The 26,387-nt window shown below is 53.8% G+C and overlaps 1 protein-coding gene across 8 annotated transcripts in view; it reads left to right on the plus strand.

Moving 5' to 3' along the window:
• The window catches only part of CDK5RAP2 (CDK5 regulatory subunit associated protein 2), a 181,970-nt gene extending 159,449 nt beyond the window's left edge, over nucleotides 1-22,521 (plus strand). For all 8 annotated transcript variants that reach the window (XM_027105057.1, XM_027105051.1, XM_027105053.1 and 5 more), the window contains 10 exons: nucleotides 3,749-3,865; nucleotides 5,912-6,101; nucleotides 7,070-7,191; nucleotides 8,233-8,481; nucleotides 11,179-11,256; nucleotides 12,289-12,554; nucleotides 13,655-13,798; nucleotides 18,460-18,586; nucleotides 21,965-22,011; nucleotides 22,429-22,521. In XM_027105057.1, the coding sequence (XP_026960858.1) occupies nucleotides 3,749-3,865; nucleotides 5,912-6,101; nucleotides 7,070-7,191; nucleotides 8,233-8,481; nucleotides 11,179-11,256; nucleotides 12,289-12,554; nucleotides 13,655-13,798; nucleotides 18,460-18,586; nucleotides 21,965-22,011; nucleotides 22,429-22,485 (1,397 nt within the window). In that variant the 3' untranslated portion in view covers nucleotides 22,486-22,521. The remainder of the gene's footprint in view (nucleotides 1-3,748; nucleotides 3,866-5,911; nucleotides 6,102-7,069; nucleotides 7,192-8,232; nucleotides 8,482-11,178; nucleotides 11,257-12,288; nucleotides 12,555-13,654; nucleotides 13,799-18,459; nucleotides 18,587-21,964; nucleotides 22,012-22,428) is intronic.
• The last annotated feature ends 3,866 nt before the right edge of the window (nucleotides 22,522-26,387 follow it).

Below are 26,387 nucleotides of genomic sequence, written 5' to 3' on the forward strand. Positions count from 1 at the left end.
TGTGCTCCGCAACGGGAGAGGCCAAAACAGGGAGAGGCCCGTGTACCCCAAAAAAAAAAAAAAAAAAAAGTATTTTGTCTTTTTGTTAATAATGCATTTTGGCAATCTGGTAACTCCCACGTGCCAATCACGAGGTCCCCAGTGTTCTTACATAACCACAGTTAGCTCAGAATGGACTATTCTTCCATGAGAAGCTTAAAAATGCATATTTTTTTCCCATAGGCAAGACATTCATGTGGTTCAAAAATTAATATCACCATTCTGTACCCATTAGTCCTGTTCTCCCTTCTCTCCTCCCACTTTTGTTAGTTTTCTTCTCTATCCTTACAGTCTTAATGCAGATACAGATGTATATTCTTATTGTCTCCTTCACCTGCCGGAAAGGTAGAATGCTTTATATCACTGCTCTGTTCCTTCTTTCATTGAATAATCTATTTTGGTCATCTTTCCTTGCTGCTCCAAAGAGAGTGTCCTCCCTCTGGTCAGAATATATCTTGAGAGCAGCTCTGTGCACCAGGAAAAGCCTGAGTTTGTTTGGGAGCCGGACTGGCCTGGGTAGGGACCCAGCTCTTCTGCTGATGAGCTCCGTGACTTTGGGCAAGTCACCTCTCCCTTCCAGGCTTCATTATCTTACAAAACGGGGTCATTGTGAGATTAAATGAGACAGTGTTATACATAGGGCCTTGCTCAGTGCCTCACCCAAGAGATGGTGGTTTTCTTCATCATCATCAGTTTTATTTTGTATAACATTATTCGTTTAACATTGCAAAGCTCTAAGCTCTGCTCCGGGTGGGGACACTAATGTCGTTGCCATTTCTAGGGATGAGATAACCGAGTTCTAGAAAGATGTAGTCAGTGGCAGCACTTGCTTCTTTGCACCCCTAGTCACTGCATTCTAGCCCATCATAGCCTTCAGCCTAGAAGGACATCTTTTCAAAGTACCATATATGCTGTAGCTTGCAAGGTAAACAGAAAGGTTCCATCTCTCTCTCTCTCCCCCCTCCCCCTCCCCTCTTCCCCCCCACCCCAGCGGCATCCTGCCCCTCCTCCCCCTCACACTCCCAGGGAAATTGATTAATCTGAGTTATTAGTCACACCAAACACAGGAAAGAAATACACGCCTGGGCCCATCACAGTCACTCTTGGTAATGCCTGAATTAGATTCATTCTGTTTTACATTTTCCCTGACAAATCCAATTATAGAATTATTTGGGGACTCAAATGGCCACCAGCTACAGTGGAGCAGGCAGTTGCTCTGGAGAGCAATTCACTCTGATGGGAAGGTTTACAAAAAGGCATTCATAAAGTATTTATGCTGGTGGGAAGACGTGCTGTTCTCACCATGTTGTCACAATCCCTGAAAAGACAAAGAAATAATAGTGGTTCTGCCTCCCTCCTGCTGTGAAATGTTCATCTTGGGAGCAGGTTTGAGAAAGGCATGGCTCCTTGTAATGTTGAGGTGGAACGTTGTTAAAAACTGTCATCTCATGTGTTACATCTTCCGGCTTGTCACCGGTTCTACAAGCTTATAGTGATGATGTTCAGAGGAAAGATGGGCCTCGTAGCATCCGAAGCGGATCCTGCTAGCTCAGGCTTTGTCAGAAACTGTTCCTTGGCCTGATTATTCCTTTGAAAAGTCAGCACCTTAGCTGTGGTTGCAGGAGACTTCTTCTGTAGAATTGTTCCTGTTCATCCAGGTTGCTCTTTGGTCTTCTTTTGGCTCCAGCGTGTCATCAGTGGTGGATTGACGAATGGTAATAGCAGTAACAGTAACATCCATCCGTCATTTTTATTGAGTTAATAGAGGCTTTAGGGACGTTATGTGACGTGCCTGAGATCATGCAGCTGCTAAGAAGCCGGAGCCGTGGTTCAAGCCCAGGTGTCTCTGGAAAGACACCAGAGTTCATAGGGAGAGTGGAGGAGGATAGTGGGGAGAGATACACGTGAATAAAAAAAACATATGACATTGTAATCAGTGAACCGTTAGCATGAGAAAAAGGTAGTGCCTGTAGTGTGGAAAGAGAATGAACTCTGGCTTCCGGGAGACACAATACCATACCTTCCTTAGAGGGAGTTTGGATATTACAGGTCCTCAGTTGTGTATCAGGATGTTTTCAGCTGCAGATAACAGAATATGAGTAGAAACTGGTATCAACCATGGGGATTTATGTCTTCGTACGTAACAAGAAATCCAGAGGCAGGCGTTTCTAAGGCAGGTCTGAAGTCTGACTGACTGGTAGCCGGGCACGGGGTTAGTACCTGTGACGGCTGCAGCATCCCTTCCTCTCAGGACAGGGTCCAGAGCGGGGAAGGAGGAGGGTGGCACGTGCTCCTGCCTGTCCTCCTTTCATCCGGGTGGAAAAGCTTTCCCAGAAGCTCCCAGCAGGCTTCCTGTCAAGTTTCATCGACCAGAAGTGGCACATGACCGTGTTCTAGCCGGACTGGAAGAGCAGGTGTCTGGCGTTTGGGCTCTGCGGTGTGGTAGACTCCACCAGTAAGGAAGGCCGGGAAGCATCCGCCTGCCAAGTGTAGAAAGTGCCTTGCACCCAGCAAGTGCTCTCCAGGGGTCGCTGTGAACATGAACATCATACACGGTGCAGCCGTAGAAAGTTCCGAGCACGGGCAGTGCTGAGGTGGTGTGTCAAGGGAGCTGCCCGGCCGGAGCGAGGGCTAGGATTTCAGGAGATAGACAGTACCCGGGCAGGTATTTACAGATAAGGAGACCGATCAGAGTTTGTAAGTTTCCTCACCCCCAGGCTGTCCAGCTTTAGAGCCTGGTCTTTTTAGTCTACACTTCGGGGCAGTGAGTGTGAGCTACGAGTTGAAAGGTGAGTGTGATTTTGACAGGTGAAGAAGGTGATAGGCATTCCAGGCAAAGGGAGTGCCTCATCCTGTAAAGCCAGGGAGGTGTGTGACCATGTGTGTGGTGTGTGTTTGGAGCACGCATGGCTCAGTCTGGCTGCGTTTGAGGACACCAGGGTCTAGTGTGAGAGGGAGTGGGGTGTAGGCCTTGAGATTCGAGCTAAATAATAGAGATCTGAAGTTTGGACCTTGTGTTTGGTTGTGTGATTGTCTTTTGCCAATCACACAACCAAACACAAATACGTGATGGTGGGGCCATCACATATTTTTGAGCAGAAAAAAACCTGAATGGACCGTGTTTAGGATGATAAGCTCATTGGCAGAGGCAACGGGGCAAGGTATAAGGCTGAGCTACAGGGGCAGAAAAGAGGGGGCCAGCGTCTGAGGCATTTTGGAGGAAGAGTCAGCAGTCATGGTTGCCTGACTGGGCAGTGGAAGAGAGAGGCCTTTAGTCTGGCTCCCAGGTTTCCGGCTCCGGTTAGGGTTAGAGGCGAGACCGTCTACACCGGCAGGAAACAGGAGGGAGGGCGGGATTGGAAGGGTTGGGGGGAAAGGTGAAGAGTGGACCGGAGCCTCAGTGGAGAGGTCCCCTGAGGGTTTGGACCTCAGGAGAGAAATCGTGGAGGTTAAGACTGTCACCCGCCCCGCCAGCCCGGTTCTCCTTTGTTCACCCCGAGGCCGGGTAGGATGTGGGGAGTCTCCTCCGTCTCCTCTTTCAGGCTCACTCTCATCTCCCTTTGGGCTCTGGTAGTACCTTAGATAGTTCACAGGAGTAATTTTCATTGTGTGTTGTGTTTCCTCATTATTTAAAACTGTTTTCCAAAAAGTTCCATCCATACGGGCCTGGAGACTATCTATAAATTACTATTTATGTGTGTTTTTATAGGTTCTTCAAACATTTTTGCTTATGGTTCAGAGCTACATAATTCTCTGACATCAGAAATATGTTTCCTGAGGAAGCAGAACGAGGCCCTCAATACAATGCTCGCTAAAGGATCCAGAGGTAAAAACGAGAGGAGCCGTCCGCAGCCTGGAGCTCCACAGCCCTCTGTGGCGTGGAGAGAATGCAGGCGCTGGAGTGAGACCAAGTCCTGTGGCCCTGTGACTTTGGGCAGGTCGCTTAACCTCCCTGAACCTCAGTATGTTTTAGCTGTAAAATAGGAACGCCTCAGAGGGCTGTTGTGACACCTAAGCAGTGTCCAGCCCGCAGCCTGGTGCCTCTGACAGGGGCTTAGTAGGTGCTACTTTCCTTACTTGTCACCCTCCCCTCTGTGCAGCCACCTCTCAGCTTGGCTTAGTTCACAGTGGGAGAGAAGGGCTGGGAATACATTGCTCCCCAAATTTCAGAGATTTCCTGCTGTCAGGCAAGTTTCTCCAGTATTTTAAAGATCGCTTCTTTTAATTCCGTCTGTTTGGAGCTTAACCCACAAAGAGCTTTCACTTAAAATGTTTCTGGGATGACGTTATTGTTAGTCCTATTTTACAGGTGAGAAACTGAGGCTTGGGGAATTGACTGGCCTGCGGCCACAGATACAGAAGGTGGTGCAGCTGGGACTTGGGCCCGTTTATCCCACTTTCACTAGAGGATACTGATGCCGATTCTGGCTTAAGAGATGAAACGGGGGCTTCTGCAGATATCCATTCATTCATTCATTCAGCAAACACTTCCTGGTTCCTCTTCTGTATCACAGCCTGTGTAGATTCTGATACAGAATTGAGCGAGACCCGGTTCCTTCCCTCAGGGGTTCATGGTCTGATGGGAGAGAGAGCCAGGCAACCCATGGCAGACCAGGGTGAGGATTAGCCATGATAAAGGCTCAGGGGGCGCAGGACCCCGGAGAAAGCATCCTGACCCAGGGGAGGCTGGTCTTTAAGAGCTGAGTCTGGAGCATTAGTAGGGGTTAGCTGAGGGACCTAAGGTTAGAAGAGCCAGGGCATTTTAAATAGAAGAGAGAGGACAGAGGCCCGAGGGTTAGAGGCTGGCGGGGGTGGGGGTGGGGAGTCTAGACCAGTCAGGAGTTATAGGAGGCTTAGCATGGCTGCAGTCTGAGGGAAGAGGAGAAAGCTTGCTCGGAGATGATCATGCCGGGGTTAAGAGTAGAATCAGAAAACCTGGGTCTGAATCCTGGTTCTGCCACTTACTGGCTATGTGACTTCGGTGAAGTCTTACGCTCTTTGATCCTTAGTTTCCTGTGTGGAAAATGGGGAGTACAAAAGTACCTACATGGAGGTGTGCCCTGAAGAGCAAGTAGGGTGACACATGGGGAGGTGCTAAGGTAATGACTGCAGTGAGCACGGCGGCGACGTCAGCTGTTACCGCCACCAGCACGGCTAACAGCCTGCCGGAGTGCTGGCAGCCTTCAGCGTGCTGTGAGGCCCTGTGCGAAGCCCTTACATGTAGTGACTCAGTTACTACTCCTGGCCACACATATGAGGAAACTGAGGCACAGAGGAGTGAAGAGCCTGGCTCAAGGTTGTGGGGTCAGCGACCCCACAAGAGTATGGGGTACTCTTGAGTAAACGGAAGAGCCTCACTCCAATGTGCCCCTCTGCCTCCAGGCTGTGCCCTTGACCATTGGTCCCCGTGCCCCCGTGTTCCTCATCCCTCAGCAGGCGTGCTGGCCTCATGGCCTGAGAGTGACGGCTGGGTTGCTGTCCGCACAGCCCTGCTGGCCTCCTTGGGAGGCTTCCGGACTTTCCCAACACCCGTCGCCAGAGTTCGGGGCCCTGTTTCTTGCCTCTGTCTTTAATTTCTACCCACTGTTTGCTCTGGGAAGGCAAAGTAGCTAGGTTTGCACGGCCCATTATTTAGTAGAAGACTAAACGGGCCCATTTCATCCCAGTGATGTTTAATCTGCACCCTAGATGTTGACAGATTTATCTGCCCAAAATGCAGGAGATAATTGGAATGTCACAATCATAAATGCCAGATGAAATCTCGTTCTCTTTTGTATTCTCTGAGCGCTCCAGCCGAAGCGCCGTATTTGCATAATAAGGGTGGAAAAAATAAATGGTGTCTCCTCTCATTGGTGCTTTTTTGTGCACGCAGATAAACAGAAGGAGAATGAGAAATTGCGCGAGTCCCTCTCCAGGAAGACCTCCGGCCTGGAGCACCTTCAGCGGGAGTTCGCCTGTGTGAGGGCGGAGAACGACAGACTGCAGAGGGAGGTGGACGAGAAGGAGAGTCAGAACCAGCGGCTGCTCCGGGAGGTCTGCCACAGCCGCAGTGAGCTGAGCAGGTAGGGGTCAGGGTGCCCCGGCCCTGCCCGGTGCCCGGGGACGGACACGAAGCACACAACACGTGGCACGTCAGGTGGGAATAAAATACGAGGAGCGACGTCATCTAAGGAAGGGGGACGGGGCCTGGGGCGGATTGCTTGTTTTATCCAGGGTGGTTCAGGGCCGGCCTCTCTGAAAGGATGCCATCTGAGTGGCCACCTGGAGGCCGTGAGGGTGTGAGCTCTGCAGGTCCTGGGGGAAGATCCTTTTCCTTGGAAAGGGTCAGGGCCCCGAGGCAGGGTGTCCTTGGCCTGTGCAGGGCAGAGCCAGGACTCAGTGCAGCTAGAGGAGAGGCCGAGGTAGAGGAGGACACGGAGGTGACTGGAGGCCGAGCCCCGCAGGCCCCCGAGGCCTGGTGAGGACCTCGGTTTTCAGGCCGAGTGACTCAGGAAGCCACGGGAGTTTCTGCACAGAGGCGTGCGGGAGTCTGCCTTAGGCTGTGAGCGCATCACGCTGACTGCCCTCTGCGGTCCCCCGGAGACTCCCATCTCGTCCCACGTGTTTCGGCGGTTCCGTCAGCACTCCGGACGCCCCACACCTTTAGTTCATGACCTCGCCCTCACTTCCCCAGGGTGGTGCAGTGATTTGCAAGGTCACTGTCTTCGCCATCACACAGTGCTGGCTTCTCTCCTGCGCTGTGCACCCCTGGGTGAGACATAACCTTATGAGCTTCACTTCCTCATATCCGTGAATTGGGGATTAGAGAGCACATACCTTTTAGGGTGTCTGTGAAGATGACGTGAGATCACGTCTGTAAAGGGCTGGGCCTGGAGGAGCCCTCGGGAAGCAGAGCTGTGAGGGCTACTCCTCCCCATGCTGTCACTCTTGTCCACACTCTCTGGCTGACGGTGGAATTGCCTGCCCTGTGGGTCAAGTAAGCCCCTGCGTGAGAATAACCTCTGCTCCCATGGCGTCGGGGCCTTTCCAGGGTGCAGGAGGAGGTGAAGGTGAGGCAGCAGCTGCTCACGCAGAACGACAAACTACTGCAGTCCCTCCGGGTGGAGCTGAAGGTGTACGAGAAGCTGGATGAAGAGCACAGGAGGCTGCAAGGTACTGGGTGCTCTGGCCTGTGAGCTCCCCCGGACGGCGGGCTGCCCTCTTTCCTGAAACGCTGTTCTGAAACCCCAAGCTTGCCTCCAGGGTAGAGTAGATGGATGCTGAGGCAGGCTCTCTGGGCCACCCTTCTTCTCAGGTGGCAGCGGGAGTCCGGTGAACAGCGGTCTGGGTTCTCACGGCCTCGCGTCCCAGGGTATGCCTTCCACAGGTCACCTCACCCCTTTGGGCCTGCTCCTTCCTCTGTAAAACATGTCTACTAATCTCTGTTGTGTACAGTTGTGAAAATTAAATGAAATCATTTATTAAGAGCGTCCTAGCACAGTACCTGGCACGTAGTAGACACTCACGAAATCACTTTTATGATCATTTTCCTGCTGGTGTGTGTTTGTTTTTGTTTTGCCCATTCATCCAGCAGACAATTATGGAGCACCTACTACGTGCTGATAGAGACGGTTGCTGGCCCTGGGCCTCGCTGTATCCTAGAGAGATACCAGATCAGAGCGACTTGACTGTAAACTCTAGTGCTTTAGAATCTGTTTTGAGGTGTGGTGGGTTTTTATCTTTTTTTTTTTTTTCCGCAACTAATTTTCCAGATGGTTTCTCCCTATTGAAAGTTTATCTAGAAAAGGGTCACCTCTCAGCTCTCATTTTCTCCTCAGGTTGCTTTTCTTATTCTTGCTGTTGTGTCTTTTAAATATACCGTGGCTCTTAAAATCAGCCCTTTCATTATATAATTCCAGCCCAAATAGATTTTATTACTACTAGACATAATTTCAGGGTTTGGTGTGCAATTTGTCAGGCCTTTATGGCCAGAAGCGAAAATTAATTTCCAGCTCTTATTTAGCCTGTGGAATAGCAGCAATTAAGTCTGCGAGGACTTTTGTTTTTCAGGTCGAGTTGTTATGTTCCATGGCACCTAGGTCTTGGGCGGGGGAGGGTGGTGATGGCAGCGGTGGAAAGCGCCGTCACTTGTCTTCGGTGGCTGACCCTCTGGCGGTTGACAGTGTCGAGGCTTCCCTTTGCTTGTGTTTGCAGAGACCAGGGCAGAGGCATCGGGAGAAGGCTGGAAGGGGCAGGACCCTTTCGGCCACCTGCATGGCCTCCTGACAGAGATCCAGGCTCTGCGGGCGCAGCTGGAAAGGAGCATCGAAACCAACAGCACGCTGCAGAGCAGGCTGGAGGAGCAGCTGGCACAGGGCGGGGAGAAGGCCCAGGAGGCAGATCTCACTCTGGCCCTCCAGACGCTGTCTGTCCCCGAGCGGCCCCAGCAGCTGGACAAGCCCGGTACTGCCCTGCCTCGCCTCACTGTTTGAAATGCAGCCCTGCGCGTCTGTGCGGCACGTGTGAGCTTCTGAATCCCGCCCTTGCCCCATGGAGGTGTCTTCTCACTGACAGCAGACGCGCCGTGTACCCTGGGAGCTTGGGACCTGACCGCTGAGTAGCTGTCACCTTTGGCAAAACGGTGTCATCTGTGGGGCCTGCTGATTCTCAGGGCAGTGGGGTTTGGGCTTCCAGCGCCCTTATCGCCTCCAGTCCTGCTGTCTGCCACCCCCTTAGTCCTGTCCACATGATCTACTGCTGAAAATCCTTTTCAGTCCCTCTTAACTGCCTTTAAAAGAGCATCTTCACCTCTCCCTCCGGTTGTCAGCATCTCAGGATCTCAAAAGCTTCCCGGCAGGTTTGAAAACTGGTTCAGTTTGGCGTTTACCTCTGGCTTTACCGTCTAGCCCTGCAGAGGCTGTGTAGGGAGGAGAAGGAGGACAGACTGGGCCTCGTCTGCCCGACTCCTGCCTAGGGCCGGGCGTAAACCGGCAGGTGGCCAGGCTCAAATCAGTCAGCCAGGCCATCGTCTTTGCTCTTTGGATGAAGGAACTAAAACCCAGAGAGGGCACTGGACTTGCCCAAAGTGACACAGCAAGTAGGTGGCAGAGCTGGAGCTAGAAATCATTTCCAGCTCCGGGTCCAGTGCTGTGTCTGAAGTACCACCTGGCCTTCAGGAGCCCTGGTGTCTGGGGGTCATCATCCCAATGCCCAGGTGGACGGGTGTGCGCATCCAGGGCACGAGGAATGCCAGCAGACTTTATAAACAAGTAGTGTAGAAAAGTTTGGACTTACCTTTACTTAGATTGGGAATTACATCTGTTGCCTTTAATTAAAAAAATTACAAACTCTCAAAGAGCACCTAGTCACCCAGCTCTGGAACTTACAGTGACTCGCTCATGGGTTTCTCCTTGGTAAGGATTTTAAAATTTGAACCAAAAAGATGATGTGACGATATGGAAAAAAAAAAATCCTTCATGGTAACAAAATAATAATTTTTTGCTTTGTATGTGTCTTTTCATTTGGTAATCAAATGTAGGTGTGAATTTATAATGTTCAAATTGGTTTTGGGGCCATTCTGTGTCCTTTCTTTGTTTTTGCCCAACATTACATCATAAATGTTTTCCCTTGTTTCACACGGGCTTCCTAATTATTGTTTTCAGATGATTGTCAGTCACCAAACCATTACCCTGATGATTATTAAAGAGGTCTCTGATTTGGAGCTTTAATAGACATCGGCGTTAACACGCTTTTTCTGTTGAACAGTATTCTTAGGATGAAATCCTGCAAGGGGAACCTCACAGGGCTGGGAAGGGGCCCTACTGCCGCCTTCTGCACAGGGGATACATCGGCAGTGGGCCTTGCCGTATTTAAATAGGGGTCTGCTCTGCTCCTGGCCCTTCTTAGGGCTTTGAGGAGATGGGACCGAGGAGGTTGTCGATGTGAGCTAGGGAGATTGAAGCAGGGAGAAGAGTTCAGTGATTGGGGCGCCCAGGAAGGAGCTTTGGGGCAGTTGAAGTGAGGCCGTTGAACAGCCTTTGCCTGTTTTTGAAGTTTGTCCAGGGTCAGCCCTGGGGCGGGGGTGGGGGTGGGCGGTCTCCAAAGAGGCATCTAGGAGGATGTGCTCAAAATTCACAGCGCCGTCTCCGTGGAGAAGTTTTCCAGTTTCCTCAGGTGAAGCCTAGAATTATACAGTAGGCAGCAGCATTTCTTCCTTTGCACAGGACTTTTCAGGACGGTATTTAAATGCAGTTGTCTGAAAGTTCTGGCCTAAAGACTGCTGTTTCTGCAGGAAGTGATCGCTCTCGGGCCAGCTCCACAGAGCTGAGCCCCGGGCGCCTTGGCCCCAAAGTTGAAGTGCACTCTTTGGAGGGGCCTGGGTGGGGAGCAAGCTGGGCAGGACACCTTGAGGCCTGGACACAGTCCTCTCTCTGCCACGGACACTCTGGGTGATGCTAGGCAGATCACTTCCTGTCTCTGCCCATTGGTCTCCTTTTCCAGGAAGCCTGAATTACAGTGCCATCCTGCCCCCGAGCTACTGAGAGTTCAGATGTGAAAGTGCTTTCCTGAATTATAGAGTGTGGCCATCACCTCGTGCCGCATGTGCCTGGTTTTGCCTCCTTGCATTGTCTCGAACGCATCCCCTCCCAAATCCTACTTCGGGTCACTCTTCTGTCTTATGTGGGTTACTGCAGCCGCCTCCAGCCTCACTCCTCCAGCCCAAAACAGGTCTCAGCCTGACATTGTCCCGCCTGACGTCCCCCACTTCATGCCCCCTGAATGCGTCACGAGGGCTCCCTCCTCTGTGCCTTGGCATCTGCTCCTTCCTCTGCCTACATTTCTGTCTCTCCTCAGGTTACCCCCTCACTTGAGCTCCCACAGGCCCCGTGCCTCCCTCCCTTGGCCCTGACCCCTGAGGGGAAACAGCTTGTTTACTTGTCTGGACAAGAGGGTCCTTCCGGGGAGGCAGCCGGGCCTGCTCCCTCTGTGTCCCCCGTGTCCCACGCAGGGCCTGGCGGGAGAGATGCCCAGTGAGGATCTGAATGAATGCTTGTGTGTGTCTGGTGCCTCGCTGTGTTTTCATTCAGTTCTCTCTCAAATGCTGATGAGAGCGAAACTAAAACGTTTGCTGGTTTATTTCCCTTATTTTGCATTTTGTAGGTGGTGACAAGTGTCCCGTGGCAGCTGACAATTCATATGATCTGTTTGATTCCACCCCAGCCGTGCCGCCAGGATCAGGTACAAAGCTAGAGGCTGGGTAGCTGTGGCACAGTTGGGTTTGGCAGTGGGACTTTTTAAATTGGAGGGAAGGGGGGTCCCTGGTCCCAACTCAGCAGGGTATTTGGCAGGATTTGGGGGGTTGTGTTCTCAGCATTTCTAGCTGGCAATCTCGTTCTCCAGGCCCAGGTGTTACCAACCTTAGCGACATCATTGGTTTCGCTCCCTGTTGTCCTGGTTTAAAGTGTGACTGCCTTATCGTGGCTTTCAAGGCCCTGCAGCATCCAGCCCGAGTGGGCCCGTCCAGCCACACCCCTCTGGCCTCCTGGTGCCACACGGATGGGTCAAACCGTCCTGCGGTTGGGCCTGCACTTCCCTGTCACTGGGACTGTGCAGCGTGGCCCCCGCCTTTGCCAGACCGACTTTGCCCACTTCTGTGCCAGTGAAGATCCTGTTGCTTCCCGAAGACTCATCCTGAATGCAAACTGCCCAGGGAAATGTCTTTCCTCATGGCCCCGGTCCGAATTATCCATCCGTGCTTCTGTTGATCCAAAGGTGGAAAGCGGCAGGCTTTTACCTCTGTGTAGCATAATTCTTGCTACCCATTCAGCCCAGCGCAATTGTCGCTTCTCCTAGGAAGCCGTCCCTTCCCGCACAGAGGCTTGATTATTCTGTCCACTGAGCTCTGGCTCTTTGTCGTCACGCTGTTACACCTCCCACACGGCATCTGTGTTCCGATTAGACCACGGGCCCCTGAAGCGCAGGCCCAGGCCTGATTCGTCTGTGTGAATCAGGGCTCTTCTGCAGAGCCGGCGCCTGATGAGTGCTGGTTGGATTGAAATGAGCTTCTCCCACAGGATGAATAAGCCTACGGCGGCTAATACACAGACTGAGGTCCTGGCTCCAGGCCTCCTTCCCCTCGGGGCTGTGTCAGGTGGCATTTGGGCCTGAGGGCTCTCAGCCCTCCTGGCTGGCTAGACATCGTTGAACGCAGCTCATCGAATGCAGGGTGCCGCCCCAGATAGGTCTGACGTCTTCCTTCTCGTTCTGTAGCTTCAGAGACTCCTCCACTCTCTGGAAATGACATGGATGCCCTCTCCTGCGACAGTGGCAGCTCGATCACCAGCGCCTCAAACATGTGCCGCCTGGTCCCTGGCCACCGCCTGTGGGCCAGCAAGAGTGGCTGCCACGTCCTGGGCCTGATTGAGGACTACGGTGCCTTGTGCGAGCAGATTGGCCGGGGCCAGAAGCTCCTCGCCGAGATGGACGTTCAGATCCAAGAGTCTCCCAGCCCCACGAGTCAAGAGCTGGCAGCAAAGGTAACCTGAGCGACAGAGCTGGAGGGAGAGGGATGCACAGCGGGGCAGGAGGTGGAAGGTGTTGGCCGAGGGCACTGGGGGCGAGGGGCTCACGGGTCCTCAGTAAGGCCCTGGGAAGAGGGGCCAGGGAGCATCGCGCACGAAACTCGTGAGGTCGGGTCCGGGCTGCGAGGCTGCTCGTTGTTCTGCGGGAGGGACACCGCTGAGGTCTGTGCCTGTGTTACCGCGGTCGCTTCGCTGGGCTCCGCTGCACTGCCCCTCCACGGCCTGTCCAGTGTCTCGTCCATCCCTCTATCCTTCAGTCCTGCAGTGTGTCCATCCCTTCTCCCACCCAGTCACCTGTCCGTCGCCCTCCTGGCCTCCGTGCTCAGGCTCTGGGGCTGCTGTGGTGAACGGGGTGCCTGAGGTCCTGGTCCTCACGCAGCGTGTGGTCTGGTCCACCACGCTGCCATCTGTGATGCGCTTGCCGCCGCGAGCCATCCTGCAGCCGCCTCAAGATGGTTGGCGGCCGCTGTTCTTGCACAGGACCTTTTAGGATCGTATTTCCTTTCATCCCAGAGCAGCCTTTACAGTGGGTGATGTCATTCCCGCTGTGCAGGTGCTGAGGGAGAGTAGCTCAGAGCGGTCGGATTTGAACCCAGGTCTCTGTCCGCCAAGGCGCTCTCTTTCTCCGTCATCCTGCTCCCTGAAGAGCGTTGCAGGTCACCCCCCTCACCTGTGCGGGCACCTCCGCCTCCCGCCGGCGCCATGCAGACTCCAGGGGAAACATGCGTCTCGCGTCGCTTGCCGTTGGCGTTGTTCACCTTCCGGAGAGGCTCCGTGGCTGTGGGGACCCTCTTCTTGGCCCAGTAAATGGAGTGAACTCAGGCGGCCATTAATCATGCTTACTGACCGGGCTAACGTCACCACCGAAGTTCTCTCATAATCTATAAGTCACCGTCTTTTAAGAACAATGAATTGGTGTCGCCCGGCAGCAGGCTCTCGCCTGGCGTGCGGAGCACAGGCCCTGCGGTCTGGGGATTTATGCTGCCCATTAAAGCTGGCTCGTCCATAATCTTTTTCAAGACCGCACGTAACAGCCTTCTCGTCCCCCCCCGCAGCGTCCACACTCGGCGCCCCTGAGCAGCTTCGTCACCGGTGTCGGCGCAGCCAGGCTGACCCTGGATGAGGCCTCGAGGTTACTGACGCTGCTCTGGAGGGTCTCACTGCCCACCAGTGGCCAGTGCACGCTCCACTGTGAACAGGTGGGTGGTGGCACGTGCGGGCAGAGGCTCGAGGGTGCCGCTGGGGCCTGTGTCTCAGGCTTCTCCATGTCCAGCCCGGGACCTGGCCTCCAGCAGGTGTGCCCTCAGTTTGGGGAAGGTGGCGGGGGGCAGGGAGGGCGCCATGTTGGTCGAGTGACATGTCCGACACCGCGCTGGCTGCTCCAGGCCGGTTCTGACCTGATCCCCTGGGGCCCTGCAAGCTTGGCCTGCCGTCTGGACCCGACCGTGTCCCCACCGCCAGCACATCTTTGTTGAGGGAAACGCTGTCCATGTTCTACACGTCAGGAAACTGAGGTTCGGGGAGTGGGGCACGTACTCAAGGGTGCAGAGCTGGCTTTGAAGGCACAGGTGTTGAATCCCAAGGACAGGCTTTGATTCATAGCTTTAAGTCCCAGGTTTTCCTCGTGGACTAGGTCATTCCATTCTGCTCAGAATGTCTTTCATTTCTGATGCCTTTCGATGGCTCTCAGCATCCTATTCTAGTGGGGTTTGTAAATCTATTTTAACTACTTAGAAACTACTTTTTTTAACCAAACAAAATCATTTATTACAAAACCATTGAAATTTCCCTTAAAAGCTAGACGTTGCAGTAACTTGAACATGACTGAATTAAGAACGGTTGCTCCCATCTCCATCTGCATCCCCATCTGACATGGCGCAGAGCAGAGCCTGTCCCCCGGGTCTGTGTGTGGCAAACATGTCGTATTATGACAAGGTGAGCACCTGCTCTGATAATCAGGGAAACCTCCCTGGAAGAAGGAGCCTACTTGTTAAGGAAGAGTTAGAGCTCTTTGCTTGGTGGCCTGATAGATATTTCCCCCTTTATCTAACCTATAAATTTTTACCAAAGGCCATCAGGAAGGCAGAAGGGAAATGTGCATTCCACGTCGTCACTCATCTAGTTCACCCCTCTGACAGCTCTCAGATCTCCCAACCATGGCAAAGGAGTAGCAGTGAAGCAGCTCTCTCACCTCGGAAGGTTCTGCTGAGCCCGTGCTTAGGTTTCTGTCTTGGGATCCTGGGGAGGAAGTTTGGTGCCGTAAACTCGGGGAAGTACACGAGCAGTCATTGTGCAGGGAAATCTGTACACGGAGTGGAAGACGGCGTGTTGGAGAGGAAGGGCGGCCCACTGGGTTCCAGCCCCACACTGGCCTTGCCTTTCCTCCTAACCCACCAAGCTCTCTTCCATCTTGAGCCCAGAAGGCACAGGTGCTCTCTCCTGGCCGACTGGCTCCTTCTCACCTCTCAGGTCTCAGCTCAAATGTTACTTCAAGGTCAGAGAGGGTTCCCGGTCACTTTATCATAGCATCCTCTTCTGCTTCATCCTAGCCGTTATCACAAGTTATAATTACACACTTGTCGGTTTAATGTCTGTGCCCCTCTGTTTTCCACGAGGGGCCATGTCTATTTTGTTCATATTTTTGAATGAATGAATGAGTAATTTCCTTTCATCCTCCCAAACTGGTACTTGCCCATATGATTTTTTTTTCCCCATATGATTTTTAAAGCATGTGTCTGAACTAAACATTTCACCCTTGATGCAGTGTTTTTGACCTCAGTACATAGTAATGTCTGTTAAATAGATGGAATGCACTTCTTATTTCTATTATGTGAGTGTGTATAAATGCAAATTAGAGTCACATTGATCTCCCCCGCTAGCAAATTAGTCTAGGGACTGGTCAGTGCCTGTGATGATTTGCCCCTTATTTCCGAGGGTTTCTCGGGTAATTGATTATGCTCACTTTAGCATCACAGAATTTTAGAGCCAGAAGAAGGACCTTGGAGTTGCTCTGATATGGCTGCTGGTGTACACAGACCCCTGTGTGGTGTTAAATTGCCTCTAGCCACTTTTCTGTCCCCGTCTGTGTTTCATACAGTGCCTTTTTCTTGGTGTGAAATCTGTCCAAAGCAGATTTCCAAGTTTCCACCAGCAGCTCCAGTGGTTTTTTACTACCTGGTGTTTTCTCTGAGTGTCATTAAATTGCCTTTTGCATCTCCTACAGTCAGTCCCTGGGACTACTCTGGAAAGTGTATATCATATATATCAGTTTATCTAAGAAAGTTGTGGGGAGAGATACAAATATGTACACATATTCATTTATAAAAATGTTTTTAAGTGGAAGGATGAACAGTCACAGAACAGTCTACGTGTAGGGGTGGGAAGGAAGAGGATGGAAGGACAGGGATAGAGGGTAGACTTCTCTGAATTGACCTTGTTTCATAAATTTGACTTTGAAACTGTATAAATGCTTTACATAATTATAAATAAAAATAAATCCACTTGACAGATGGTCTCACAGCACCTACTCCATGGCAGATGCTGCGGGTCAGAGGGAAGAATTGAGTTCTGCCCTCAGGGAGCTTGTAGTCTAGGAGGGGAAGCAAACAAGTAAATGACCAGTTATAATCCACCATGAAACGGGCAACGTTAGAGGAAGCACTGGGCACGATGGGTGCCCAAAGGAGCAGTAACCAACCTAGACTCCTGGTAGAGAAGGGTCTGAAGGAGACCTGGAGGGGGTCATGCCTGAGCTGACTTTAGAAAGAACAATAGAAAGGTTAGCCAGGCGAGCTGAGCAATCATCATTCTCCCCGTCTTCAGGCATCCTCTCATCTGAGTCTCACTGTACTGCAGTGTGACGAGAGGGTCAGGCATCATCCCTGTTTTACAGATGTGGACCTAAAGCTCTGAATGTAGAGTGACTTTGTCCCAGAATGTGTGGCCTACAGCCACCACCAGCACACAAGCCTCCGGGCTCAGCTTGAGGAAGAATCAAAGAAGACCTTATGTTTAAATTAGGGTCTGTTTGGGAAGCACAGTTGAAGTCCTTGTAGCCGACACAATTGGTTAATCTTAAAAGTAGGTTAAAGTAGGGAATCAAAAAATGATACATACCTTAAACATTTCAGTTTAACTTAAAACAGGTAAATGTACATTCATTTGCCACTCTTTTGATGTAGGGCCAGGGCCTTTTCTTTGAATATGGGTCTGCTGATTGAAGTTCCACATCTTCTTTCTTTCATAAACTATATCCATAATGTATGTCTGTCACTTCCAATTTCCGTTTCTTTAAGATGAAGAAAAAACTTAGGCACTTGCAAAGCAATTTGAATATAGAATCCTTCTAGACTGTGTTCCTCCCACATCTTTTATTCACCCACACCTAATTCGCCAGAAATGTGGTGTTTTTAGTGACTCGTCTTTATCAAGTGTTTCCCGAAACATATGTTAGTTTTCATTCAACCGGTTCTCTCTTTTCATACACATAATTCATAGGTTTACTTAATACTTAATTAAATCATATAACTGATTACAAGTACAACAGCCATAAACAAGTTTGGGGACAAACTAAAGTGGCTCTTCGTAAGCTGACAGCCCAACATCTCCCCTCTTGGGAGCAGAGGTATTTCAGTGTAGCACAGGGTGGCCTGTGCCGGGGTATCTCACAGTCCAGGTATTTTATGAGAAAGGGAGTGTCCTTAACCCCGTGAACTAGTTCAGTGGAGATTGGTTAAGACGGCCGCGATGGTGTTCACATGTTCACTTCAGGGGTCTGGGGACTCTCGTTTTGCCACCCATCCACTCTCCTCACCTCTGGAAAATCAACACAGGTTCTCCTAATAGATCATACTCCCCTAATAATACCTTTATGTTCTCTTTGTGTAAAGTAGACTGCTAGTGGGAACCCTGCTGTAAAGCACGAGAAGCTCGGCTCAGGGCTCGGTGATGACATAGGTGGGTGGGAGGGAGGGAGGCCCAAGAGGGAGGGGATATATGTATACGTACAGCTGATTCACTTCATTGTACAGCAGACACTAATACAACGTTGTAAAGCAGTTATACTCCAATTAAAAAAAAAAAAGATTTAAGCATTAAAAGAATACCAGCATTATAGTTTTTGGGAAAAAACCCCTCAATGCTGGTAAATTAAGAAAGTGATTATTCCAGATCCCATCTCTCAGAACTAAAACACCATAAACATTTTCGTGATGTCTCTCTCATCAAATAGTTTAGACATCTTGATATACACACCTATGGATAGAAATATATGTGTTCAATTTTACGGAACAGGAGTGCGTGGCGCTCAATAGCTGTTCTGGGCATTTTTGTCACTAATTATGATCATCTTTCAATGTCAATAAATGAAGTTCTACGGCATCATTTTTAATAGCTGCAGAATCATTCCATATTATGTAAGTACCGTAGTTGAGTTATCTAAATCCCCATTGAAACAAATCAGGTGGTTTTTTTTTTGTCCTGCGGTGAGCAGTGCTGAGGTGAACATCCTGGTGCACAGGCGTCTTCTCGTGCCTGCGTTACCATTCCTTGGGGTAGATGCCCAAGTGTAGAATTGCTGGGTCAGAGGGTTGAGCACGTTTTACATTCTGCTGCGTCTCGCCGGGCGTGGTTCCACCTGGGCTGTGCCAGTGCACAGCTGCACCAGCAGTCGTGAGAGGGCTTTGCCCACACCCTCCCCACCATCTGACCAGCAGAGCAAGCCTAGAAAACTAGGCTTCTAGTTTTTATTCAGACACCTTTGTTTGTAAGGTTGAGCACTTTTTACGTGGTTTTGTAATTCTTCCTCTATGATCTGACGTTTATATTCTGTGTTCATGTTTCTAATTCCCTTTCTCTTTAGACTGGAGAGTTGAAGGCAGAGATCAGCAAACTACACAAAAAATTGTTTGAACAAGAAAAGAAGTTGCAGAACACCATGCAGCTGTTGCAGCTGAGCAAGAGCCAGGAGAAAGTCATCTTTGACCAGCGTGAGTAGCTGGGCGGCGGCCACCACGGCTGACCACTGCCTGCCTCTGAGGACCAAAACCCCAGCCCTGGGCTGTCCTCACACCTCCTGCTTATGGGTTTCCTTTCATACTTCACCCATCCTGACCCGCCCAGACAGATGAATTCCCTTAACAGACCTCTGTGGTGGGGCCGCTCCGTGCCAGGGACTGTCACCTCCCTGGGGAGACAGGTGTGTGGCGTGCAGTGACGGGAATATGTGTAGGGGCTCGGGGAGCACTGAGGTGGGATGGGGAGGGGGTCACTCTGTCCTGGGAGGTGCCTTCTTGGACGAAGAGACACCTGACCTGAGTCTTCAAGGAGGAGTCGGTGTTGGTCAGGTGGACAGGGAACAGTGTGGGCAAGGGCAGAGGGACAAGGAGTGAGACTGCCTGTGAGGAAAGCCGACAGCAGCTCATGTTGCTGGAGTTGGAGCTGCCCGTGGCAGGTGGAGGTGGGAGGGGCCTGGGGCACCGGGGCCGCCGCGTGAGAGGCCTCGGGTGGGAGCCGCTCCAAGCGGACTGTCCATCTGCGTTGAGAAGGGCTTGCTGGCGGCCGGTCCAGGCAGGTGAGGAGGGCCCGCGGCCGGGCGGTGGGATCCAGAGGAGGGCACCGATTTGAGAAAGACACTCCTAGACAGACACGGAAACGCAAGGCCGGAGACATCCAATGACGCTTGTAAGGTGGCCCCAGCCCTGGCCCGGGGGCTTCAGAGGCGCAAACCCCCTGCCCGCTTTCAGCCCCCGGCACCCGTGCCCTCGTGCGCGCGGCGGAGCCTCCTAGCAGCACAGGCCCCGCCAGGCCTTGGGTGGCCAGGCCCTCACATCCCTGAGTCACGAGGGGCCTCGTGGACCAGACCCGAGAAGGAGCCGCGGGGCTCGCGGCGTCCGTCGAGTGTTAGGTCCCCTTGGCTGAGCACGGAGGGCCGGGGGGCGGGGCGGGGCTGAGAGGGGGTGAGGAGGCGGCCCTGGCAGACCGGTGGGTGTCCGTGGGGTTCCGCCTGGGGGTTCAAGCCACTGGCAGAGAAGAGGAGCGCTGGAGGCGGCGGGGTGTGGGGAGAGCCATCGAGGCCGTGCCTGAGGTAGCTGTGGGCCAGGTGGGTCCGGCCCCGGGAGCGGCTCTTGAGGAGGTGGGAAGCGGGCTTCTGTACAGCCCCCAGGTCCAGGGAACACTGGCGCGCTCGGCGTTGGCGTTGCCCTGTAGCCGGTGTCCCAGGCAGTCACAGGGAACATGAAGTTACCCCTGTTTGCAGGTGAGCATATTTCGGAAGTAGGTTCAGATGGGTGAGTTACCACGGCAGGTCCAGAGGACAGAACCCAGCCCTGAGTCCCGGGTCGCTGAGCCTGCCATCGTCAGTGAGCGCAGCTCAGATCTCCGCTCTCCTGCGTGACCTGGAGTAAATGACTTGAACTCCCCAAACCCCGCCAGCCTCCCAGGGCCTGCTCTGGCTCTAAGGGACTGAGTGGAAGTTGGGTAGTGTCCCCTCCTCTCCCTTCCCCGCCTGGCGACGAGGAAGAGCAAGGGCCTGGGGCTGCTCCCTGCCTGGGCCAAGGCGAACACTCCAGCTCCTCCCAGAGTCCGCAGGGAGAGGAGGGAAAGGATGACCGTGAGACCCTCCCCACGTGACCTGGAACCGCCCACTTCACTTCCCGCCTGTAGACGGGAATCCCTGGGGGGTGTGCACTGAGGTCACAGCTGGCAAACCACCTGTCACCGCTGGACACCACTGAGGCTGGTGTCTTCCTTGCCAGTGCCCTGCTGAGGTGGGAAGAGCAGGCGCTGAGTCAGACAGACCTGGGCTCTAGTCACGCCTCTGCCTGGGGCCAGCCGTGATTTGGGACGAGCTCTTCCCCGCTCTGTCCCTCGGGCTTCTCATCTCAGTGGGAGTTTCTTGCTCTGAACGTGGGCAGTGCTGTTCAGACGTGGGGCCCCTTCACACTTGCGCCAGGTGAGACTTAGCTCGTTCCGTACTTTTAGTACTGTTTTAACATTATTTTTAACCTCCACAGCCATGGTACCGAATCTTTTCCGGGTCACAGGCTCCTTGGCGAACCTCAGGAGAGGGGATCTCTCTCCCCAGAAGGATGCACGCATCCTTGTACACACAGAGATTTGCACATGGTTTCTGAGGATTTAGGACGCTCCAACACATAGCCTTGGGCCCAGCTTAAGAATGTCTGCCCTGCGGCGTGGGGCTGGGGAAGGGCACAGAGAGGCAGTGGACACCTCTGAAATTCACTTTGCCCAGTTAAAAACAAAGCCCACACCATCTGTCGCCTCCCGCGGTGTCACAGATTGCAAACAGACTTCGTTGCCTCCAGATGGAAATTTTCGTGAGGCAAGAAACATTTTCTCAAGGCCACCACACGGCACCTATTCGAATAAGCCGTTGGGCAGCTGGGCCGTGTGTACCGACAGGGAGACTGTCTCAGCCTTGGGCCCCACTGGCCAAAGGCCCAGTTCCAGAAGCCTGTGTGTCCTCCCTGGGGGTAGCCGGAGTCCCTGGCCATCACCAAAGCCTGTTTAAGGTGGATCCCTTATTGGGCCGATCTCCCCTCAGTGGCGGCATTCCTGCTGCTGCTGGTGTTTGTTGGACAAGACACGGACTGAGGGAAGAAGCCACCTTACTTTACAGTTGCTGCCCTGAAAGCGGGCACTCTCCCCCCACCCCCCGCCCCCCCGTGGGTTCTGATGCGCTGGGGATCTGCCTCACGCAGCTCGGAGGGCATCAGTCAGATCACAGGGACCTGTGAGATCATCCCGCCCCGCCCGCTGCTGTCCAGGTAGAGTGTGCCTGGCCCAGGGGGCCACTGGAGGGCAGCTCAGGAGAGAGATGCCCACGGTTCGGTCCTCCTCCCCGCCATCAGGCCCCCGCTCCCAGGACTGCTGTGCCCTCAACCCCCGACTTGGCCTTCACGTGTGGGTTTGCTTGGAGCGGGCGCACCCCCTTCCCAGCGCTGCTTCTCCGGGGGGCTGAGGGGCCCTAGTCAGGTGCAGGCCTCTCCCCTGCCCGGCACCACGAGCCCAGCCCGCAGAGGCGGGCCCTGGGGGTCCCACTGGCCCTGCAGAGCCTCAGTTTCCGTCTATGACGTGGTGTCGCTCTCTCTGCCTTCTAGTATCGCCGAGGTTGTGGCTTAGCCTGGACTTGAGGAGGGGTCTCTGGTCCACCCTCTCTGATGGGTTATTTGATGCTGGGATGTGTGATGGGGCAGGTGGGGCCTTACACGTCTGGGTCTGGATGCTCCAGGGCTGACCACACGCCTGAACCATGTGGGGCTTGGGGGCTCCTCCCTGCGTTTGGCTTTTACACTGTCTTCCTGGGCCTCTATGTCTAATCATCCCGTTCTTTGCTCTTTCCTTAGTGGTTGTTACGCACAAAATCCTTCGGAAGGCCAGAGGAAACCTGGAGGTGATGCCCCTTTGAGAAAGCCATTTGGGGGATGGGAATGGGTGTGGGGCTGGCAATGACTTCTTTTGACAAACGAAGTTGAAGGTGAAACCCGGTCACGTGTTCTCTGTCAGTTGTATTTTTCTGCCAGCAGCGCGTGAAAAGTTTCGTTTCATCGTGCCGTGTTTTTGATGGTGGTTCTAATTATTGGTGTGCTGTTTCTTACCAGTGAGAAATACAGCAGACGATGCCTGGCCCATAGTAGGCGTTTGATAAATATTTCATTATCATCTGGTTCTATAAATATTTACTGATCAAACAGTATGTCTTTGAAAGTAGTTTCAGAATAGCATTCTCACCATTAATTCTGTCAGTAATCTTACTCCAGAGACCCTCCGTGGGACCTAAAATTCTCATTTTTTCCCTCCCTTCTCCTAGCTTAGGCCCGGGAGTGCCCATCCTGGAACGTCCAGTCCCAGCAGGCCAGGCTCCTGAGGAGAACTTCCAGCCAATAAAGCTCGTGGTTCCCCACTTAGCTCGTCCTGTCTCTTTGTTACAAGCGTGGTTCCCGCTTACTGAGGGGAGAAGGGCTGTCTGGCCAAAGGAGACCTATCTTTCACCTTAAGATTGGCGTGGAGTTGTTGTCAGATAGGGTGGGAGCTTCCAGGCGCCGGGCCTCTCACGTCCGGGGCCGGCGCGGAGCTGAGGCATTACTCTCAGGCACGGGGGTGGGCTCGCGTTCCCCCCGCCGCCTCCCCTGGATTTGCTTGGTGCTCAGCCAGCCCCGCAGCTGGAAGATGCTCATTTAACGACTCGTTCAACCTGGTGATGCCGTTATTTTGTGCAGAGCCTGGGGGTCTTGGGACTGGCGTGGCCCTCAGAGGTCGCCTGAGCTCTGTGCTGAGCCACCCAGTGTCCAGAGAGGAACGATGCCACGTGGTGTGGCCAGGGTGCCGGGGCGCCCTCGGCACTGCACAGTGACGGCACAGTGACGTCCGGAGCAGCGCCCTGCGGGGGTGCCGTGCCCAGCGTGGGAAAGACCCAGCGGGGCCTGGGGCGGGGACTTGGCATCGCAGTGTCCTGACGGTGGTGGTGGTCTGTCCTCCCCGCTGTCCTGCCTGGTGCATTGGCCACACCTGAGCTGCATTTGTCCTGCCCGAGCTTCACAGCGTCCCCAAGAAGTGAACAGGGTAGGGCTTGGCCCCAGGTTCAGATGAGCCTGCAGACTGGCCCAGGGCACCCCAAGAGGCACTGACCGAGGGGGGCTCCCCGGCCATGCCCTGACGCGACACTGCACGCCCAGCTCTGCTCTCTCTGCCTCACGGCCCCGTGCCCACCACCTCGGAGCCACTGAGCAGCCGGGCAGCTGGGCCTCGTTTGTCAGCCCACAGCTGGGAGCATTTTGAACCCTGACTGGGTCTCTGTCCCTCTTCCTGCCCTCGTCCTGGGCCTTTCTGCATCCACCCTGGTTTGCTCTCCCTGTGCATCACTCGTGCTGACATTCTGCCCTCTGTCCACCGCCTCCTGTCTGTCAGCCTGCTCACTCCCTTGTCCCCCCCCTCTGCTTGGACCGCTTGGAGATCCTCGTCTCTGCTCCCTTTACCTCTGTCTCCGGCCACAGGCTCCTTTCTGTGGTTCCTTTTCCTTTCCCGGCTGGTCCCTCCTTGGTCCTGCAGCAGACCAGGTGTAGAGAGGAAGCGGGTCTGACCACCGTGCCGTCCCGCCCTCACCCCTAACAAGTCCCTGGGGCCCCGGTCTGCTGCTCGCCTCGCCCCCTTGCCTCCGCGCTCCAGGCAGACCGCGTTGACTCCAGCTCCGGGGAGCTTCCCAGCCTCGGCCCGGGACGCTCCCTCTCTGGAATGATCTCCCACCATTCGCTTGCCGAGGCAGCTCCGAGTGGTCCTTCAAGAATCCGCCCCCACCGTGGGGTTGCGGAGTGACGCGGCTCCATCGCGCAGTCCGGCGCGGTCTGTGGGCGCCCCGCCCCACCCCCGTGACCTCCCCGGAGGTGGGGACTCTGGGGAGGTCAGGACCACTCCCGTGTTCACAGGACAGCCGAGTGACCCGTCCAAGGTCCTTAGCTTATGAGTGGTTGGTAGGGCCGGGCCTTGACCCCTCCTGTCCTTCCAAACCCCGACCCGCTCTGCGCTGCCGCCCCTGCAGCTCCCGAGGCACGACGGTGACCTGAGGTGATGTGATTGCATCAGCTGGAGGCAGGGGGCGTAGGGGAGCAGAGGCCGGGCTGGGAGTCGGCCTGGGCCTCTCATCCCAGGGCCGCACCTCTTCTCTTACCCATCAAGTGATGGGTGGGTACGTGGTCAGTAAGGACCTTCTCCGCTTGGGTTCCTGTCATGGCGCTGCGGAGGGAGCGGGAGGCCGGGATCTAGACCCGAGTGGGTCTAGACGCTTCTGTTACAGGTCTCTACACCTGTGAAATGGGGATTACCTTTCAGCCCAGACCTGCTCACACGGGGTGAACCTGTGTAATTTGGAAATAGCTGAACAAGAGCCTTTCCAAAAATCAGTGACTCTTCTTCAGTGGCTAGCCTCAGGCGAGTTTCGGAAGCACTGTTTTAAGTTCCCATGGCTGATGTGCACAAACGCACGAGTGTAAGTGGGGGGTAGGGGTGGAGTTGGGGGTTAGGTGGTGTAGTGCAGTGGTCAGAGCTCAGGCTAGCCTTGGAAGCCAGACCCCGATTCAGATGCACCCACAGTTAGTGCCTGCTTCATTGCTAGTTCTGAGTATATTGCCTGGCACGTGGTTGGCCTGTGGGAGCTGGAAAGGCTGTGAGGGGAGACCTTGGTTCACCCCGGCCCACTGGGTGGTAAACCCCGGATGCCTGGGAGCAGGGGCTTCTGGGAATCCAGCCGGCCATTTGCTTCCTGAAAAGTCACCCACAGCTTTTCAGGAACACAGTAATCCAAAGCAAAGTGTATTTTTATCCCCCAGTTTGGAATCGAGTAAAAATATTCCCAGCCTTGGGCTAGTGAAGGCCCGCCCTCCTCTGGGAGGTAGAGGAGCGAGCAGCCCGACGTGCCTGAGCTGGATTAGGGCCAGGAACAAACTCCACAAATAAAGACAATTTGGACCCTCCGGGAAAGTTCCATTGTCCCTGGTGAGTTAATTTTACCAGCCGCTGAGTTCTGGAGGCTCTGAAGCCCTAATCAGAACGGGTGTCAGTTTCCCCCTTGGTGAAATTAACCACCACGTGTGCCTGAGGAGCCCCCTGAGAGAAGCAGCTGCAGGGGCTAAATACCCAGCGAGAAGGAGGGGGAGGGAGGCACCAGCCCTCTGCCCGGGGGCCCGCTCGCCCCCACAGGCTGGCGCCCCCCTGATTAGCGGTAGCCACACCGGGCATCGGCTCGTTTATCTGTACCACCTGCCCATTTCACAAGTGAGAAAACTGAGGGGTGGAGCGTCACCTGAGCACATGCTGGAGCCAGAATTTGAACCCGAGTCTGTTGAAACCTGTTCTCGAAATGATCCTGTCCTCTGAATTATACAGGGTCTCCCTGAAACGCTGTCTCTTCCCAAACCTGCAGCCCTTCCCTGCGTTTCAACCCAAGTATTCTCTCTCTGCCCTTTCCACCAACACGTCTTTGGGTGACCAGAGCTGGAGCCCAGAGACACACAATTGAATTCTTTGCCACAGCAGCCCTGAGAACTGCTTGTAAATGGGGCCGTGGACGGGAGGAAGAGTGATCTTGTTAATAAGTTCTCCGCAGTGTGGAGCAGAGAAACCTGCCTGGGGGCTCCCGACCCTGCCAAATTGCCTCTTCACTCTTGGCCATATTTTAAGTCTAACTCCAAAATTCAGTTATCGAAATGACTCATCCCGTCTCCAGAGAAGCCCAGGACGCTGCCTTGGGGCCAGTCGTGTTTACCTCTTGCCGCAGATGGGGCCTTCGCAGCTCACTCTGCTGGGCGCCAGGTGGGGTGGGCGTGGGCGGGTCCAGAGGCCCAGGGTCTTGCTGTGGCCCTTGGGGCTCCTAATAGAACCTGCTTCCATTTCCTCATCTGCAAGATGATGATGGGGAAGGATAAAGATTTATAATGTCTGGGAGGCCCGGACATTGGCCAAATCACTGGGGTTTGCTTGTTCATTCATCTCTGTGAAGGTCCTGCCTCTGGCCAGCAGCATGTGCTGGAGGCGTCTTCGACACCTTCTCCCTCACCCACTGTGTCTCATCCACGACCATGGCCTCACTATCCACTCTACCTCTCAAGGCCATTCCTCACTCATCTCCAGATGGTCCACCTTGGACCATCGTCTCTCACCTGGACCACTCGCTGCAATGGCTTCCCAGCTGGCCTCCCCACATCCACCCCTACCCTCTGCAAATGTCCCCACCGACAGCTAGAGCTCAAAATGTAAAGCAGATCCTATTATCTTCTT

Source organism: Aethalodelphis obliquidens, unplaced genomic scaffold (genome assembly GCF_003676395.1).
Source record: "Aethalodelphis obliquidens isolate GAN/ISIS:26980383/991018 unplaced genomic scaffold, ASM367639v1 scaffold7, whole genome shotgun sequence".
NCBI lineage: Eukaryota > Metazoa > Chordata > Mammalia > Artiodactyla > Delphinidae > Aethalodelphis > Aethalodelphis obliquidens.